At 31.4% G+C, this 3,832-nt stretch overlaps 1 protein-coding gene across 2 annotated transcripts in view; it reads right to left on the reverse strand.

Moving 5' to 3' along the window:
- The window catches only part of LOC110026648 (protein PHR1-LIKE 2-like), a 20,393-nt gene extending 19,039 nt beyond the window's left edge, over nucleotides 1-1,354 (reverse strand). The window contains exon 1 of one of the 2 annotated variants that reach the window (XM_020727665.1): nucleotides 1,017-1,354. In XM_020727665.1, coding sequence (XP_020583324.1) covers nucleotides 1,017-1,179 — 163 coding nt within the window. In that variant the 5' untranslated portion in view covers nucleotides 1,180-1,354. The remainder of the gene's footprint in view (nucleotides 1-1,016) is intronic. The other variant, XM_020727666.1, reaches the window with a different exon arrangement.
- Between the last annotated feature and the right edge of the window lie 2,478 nt (nucleotides 1,355-3,832).

Consider the following 3,832-nt stretch of genomic DNA (forward strand, 5'->3'; position numbering starts at 1 on the left):
CGATGGCTTAGTGTGAGCTTTGAAGTATTGGGACTGTTCCCATACGGAATAACTTTCCTTTGATTGACTATACCCCAGGTTTATGATAATATGAAGCGAAACTCCTTTTATCGAGAGTATATTTAGGTAACCCCCAATATGTAATTAACCAGTAGGAACACGTTCCTCTGGGAGTGCTCTTGACCCCAGAACAGGTACATACACCTGACTCTCTGGTTATGGGTAGTCTATGTAGATACTTCTTTCGCGGATATTGGTTTAAGGTGTCTCCGCCCGATCTTGTTTGGGCGGACATTCTTAACCTATCTTTGCGAGGTTTATCACACGTAGACTCTCCACGTTTTACTTTTTCTCTTGTTTGTCTCTTTATCGTATGTCCTTTCTTATTCAATTCCTCTCCTAAATTCTCTCCACTTCGAATCATTTATATGGTTCGGGAGGGAAATTTATTTGAATGGGGGAAGTATACGACGATCGACAAGCTGGCGACTCCTTTTAAAATAAAAAAGAGAAAAATAAAAACGAAAACACACGTGTTATAAGAAAAAAGTTTCATCCATAGGCCTATATGCACCTCATACATGGCCACTATAAGCACAAGATACCTCTTTAAATACTAAATTCAAAACAAACATCACATTAATAGCCTTATAAAGAACCGCAAAGTTAGAACAAGAAACAAATTTCATTAAACCCTACTCAATAATGACTCCAAAATTACTGAACAAAGGATCAGAAGGCAGCAACAAATAAAAGAAACCAAAGTTATCACCGAATCCAACCCAATCTACTGTCGAAAATTAAAGGAAAAAAAAAACTAATTCGAAAACATAATAGCCCCTATGAGCATCCATGGTCAACGAACCGCTCATTCTAGCACAAAGAACCAATTTAGAAGGCATCAAAACAACAAACCGTCAAGTTTCAGCGGACAAACTCACAATAAACAACTAGATCACTGTACACCAGCTTCGAAAACAAAAATGCAAGAAAATAGAAAGTGAATAGGAACAAACTTTCGGGGCCTCCGAGCTGGGCGACAGCATCGACGAACCGCTCGTGGAGATCGGCCGTCCATCGGAGTCGGGGCTTGGGATCAGCCGTTAGCACTAGACTGGGGCTGTGGATCTCTTCCTGTGGAATCGATGCTTCCTGACGATGAATCAAGACAGGGAACATCTCCTTTTGAGAACAAAAAGAAGAATCCCAGAAGCTCAAATGGCCGTGAAAAGGGGAGAATAAAGAAATCTGAAGCTTTTAATCAGAAAGACCATAAAAGGCCACTTTGGTTTGGTTGGAGTTGAGGGAGACCTCTCCACCAAGCTAAGCCAGGAAAGAGAGAGAGAGGAGGGCGTAGGTTTTCCACTTTTGCTATTCAATATCTTGAAAAGTGGATAATTCATTTAAAATATTTATATAAATATAAGGATATATTTTTATATCTCCTTCAATAACAACACTAAAAAGAGCTACCCCATTTTAAACTGAATTCTAAATATATTTTCAATATCTAGTCTCTATTCACTTTATAGTTTTTAAAATAATATAAATAATGAACACTCCCTAGTTTTACATGATAATATCTTTATTAATATGTGTATATATTATTTATAGGTTTTAATTAAGATTCACTATCAAGTACTCAATAATTGGCATAGTTTTTTTTGCCAAGAAATCATGACATGAATCATTTAAATCATTGTTTTATGCTAGGGTGTCCCCCCTAAAAGTGATGCCTGTATGGCTTGAATACATTGAGAAATTTGTCAATGTTGTTATACCGGTGCCTAGGTCTAATGTCAAATAAATAAGTGGTCCCACATTTTGGATGGAAGAGGACAATGAAGTTTGTCCATGAAAATAATATTATGATAGAATCTTAGAACATATATATTTTTTCACAAGAAAATTAATGAAATTAGTAGATATTTTAGTTCATAGAAACATAAATCTTATGCATTTAAGAAACTAAATGGATTTGATAAAAGGATAATGAGATTGATAAAACTAAATAGATTTGATAAAAGGTTAATGAGATTGATAGCTTAGAATACAAACTTTGGTATTCAAGTAGGAGTCGCACTATAAATGGTGTAGATGTAATATAAATAAGATTTTGAAAATAATATTGCAAGAATTAATAGAACTTGAGATAGAATTATAGCCCAAAGATTATTGTTGATACTAAAATTTTAATGTTATAAATGCTCATGCTTCTCAAGAAGGTTTAGATATACATTCAAAAGTTCATTTTGGAATGACTTAGAAGTAGTAATATAAAGATACCTCTTGAAAAAAGAATTTTTATTAGAGGATATTTAAATCTGCATGTTGGTAGAGTGGTAGAAGATTTTAGAAATATTCTTGGTAGCTACAAATTTGAAGTGATTAATGAAGAAGGTAGAATCATATTAGATTTTGTTTTAACTTATGATTTTGTTATTGTTTATACTTTATTTAAGAAAAGATATGAGTTGTTATTTCTTATAAGAATAGATCTAATAAAACACAAATTAATTATTTTATTATGAGAAAAGGAGATCATTGTGAATGTAAAAATGTTGAGGTCATTCTAACTGAAAATTTAAATACTCAATATCGATTATTAGTTTTTTATTTTAAGATCAGGTGTTGCAAGATAAAAAATATAATGTAAACTTTTCATAGATTTAGATGAGGGCACCTAAAAGACACAAATAAAATTATTTTTATGAGGAAACTTCAAGATTTCAAGATTCGAAATATTCAAGAGGAAGCTAATTCTATAGGGGATCACTATTAAACAAGTGGCAAAAGATGTATCCGGAGAATCAAAAGAATTTTTTTTTTATAAATAAAAATAGTTGGTGGTGAAATAATAATGTGCAAGAAAAAAAATATAAGAAGTTATGCTAATAAAATTGGTTTAAGTAAAAAAACTTAGAAAACTGGGAAAAATATAAGGTTGTCCATAAAGAGTCTAAGAGAATAATTTGTGACACTAAAAATTCTACTTTTATTGGCTTTTATAATATATTAGATACTAAAGATAGTTAAAAATATATGTATATACAAGCCAAACAAAGAGAAAGTAAAGATTTAATTTAAGTAAAGTGTATTAAAGATGAAAATTAAAAAGAGTTTTTCTTATAAGAATATATTCAACATAGGTGAGTGAGCTATTTTGATAAAATTTTCAATAAAATTTTTAAAAATACAATTGACCTTAGCAATCTTAAAATCATTAATAATAATAAAACTTTTTTTTTTATTTTTACTGTTGCATTAGTGAAAAGGAATTTGAGGAGGCTTTAATGAAAACCAAGGGTGGAAAATTAGTAGGACCTGATGATATCCCCATTGAAGTGTGAAAATATCTAGGAGCTTGTGGAGTTTCTTGGCTTAGTGAACTCTTCAATATTATTTTGAAATTGACAAAAATACCTTAGAAGTGGTGGAAGAGTATTTCGATCCCCACTTTAAGAATAAAGGGGATGACAAGAGGGTGCAAATTATAGAGGAATTGAGTTAATGTGTCATTTTAAAATTGTGGGAGAGAGTAATTGAACATAGATTAGGACATGATATAAATATTTCTCATAATCAGTTTGGATTTATGTCGGGAAAGTCTACTATGGAAATTATACATTTATTGAGAGGTTTGATGGAGAAGTATAATGAGAGTATGGAGAATCTACAAATGATTTTTATTGATTTAGAAAAATTATATGATGAGGTTCTGATAGAAGCTCTTTGAAGAGCTTTAGAGAAGACAAATGTTGATATGAATTATATTCAAGTCATTAAGGATATGTATACTAGTGTTGTTACTTGTGTTTGAACAAAAGGAGGA

The sequence above is a fragment of the Phalaenopsis equestris genome, unplaced genomic scaffold (genome assembly GCF_001263595.1).
Source record: "Phalaenopsis equestris unplaced genomic scaffold, ASM126359v1 Scaffold000391, whole genome shotgun sequence".
Taxonomy (NCBI): domain Eukaryota; kingdom Viridiplantae; phylum Streptophyta; class Magnoliopsida; order Asparagales; family Orchidaceae; genus Phalaenopsis; species Phalaenopsis equestris.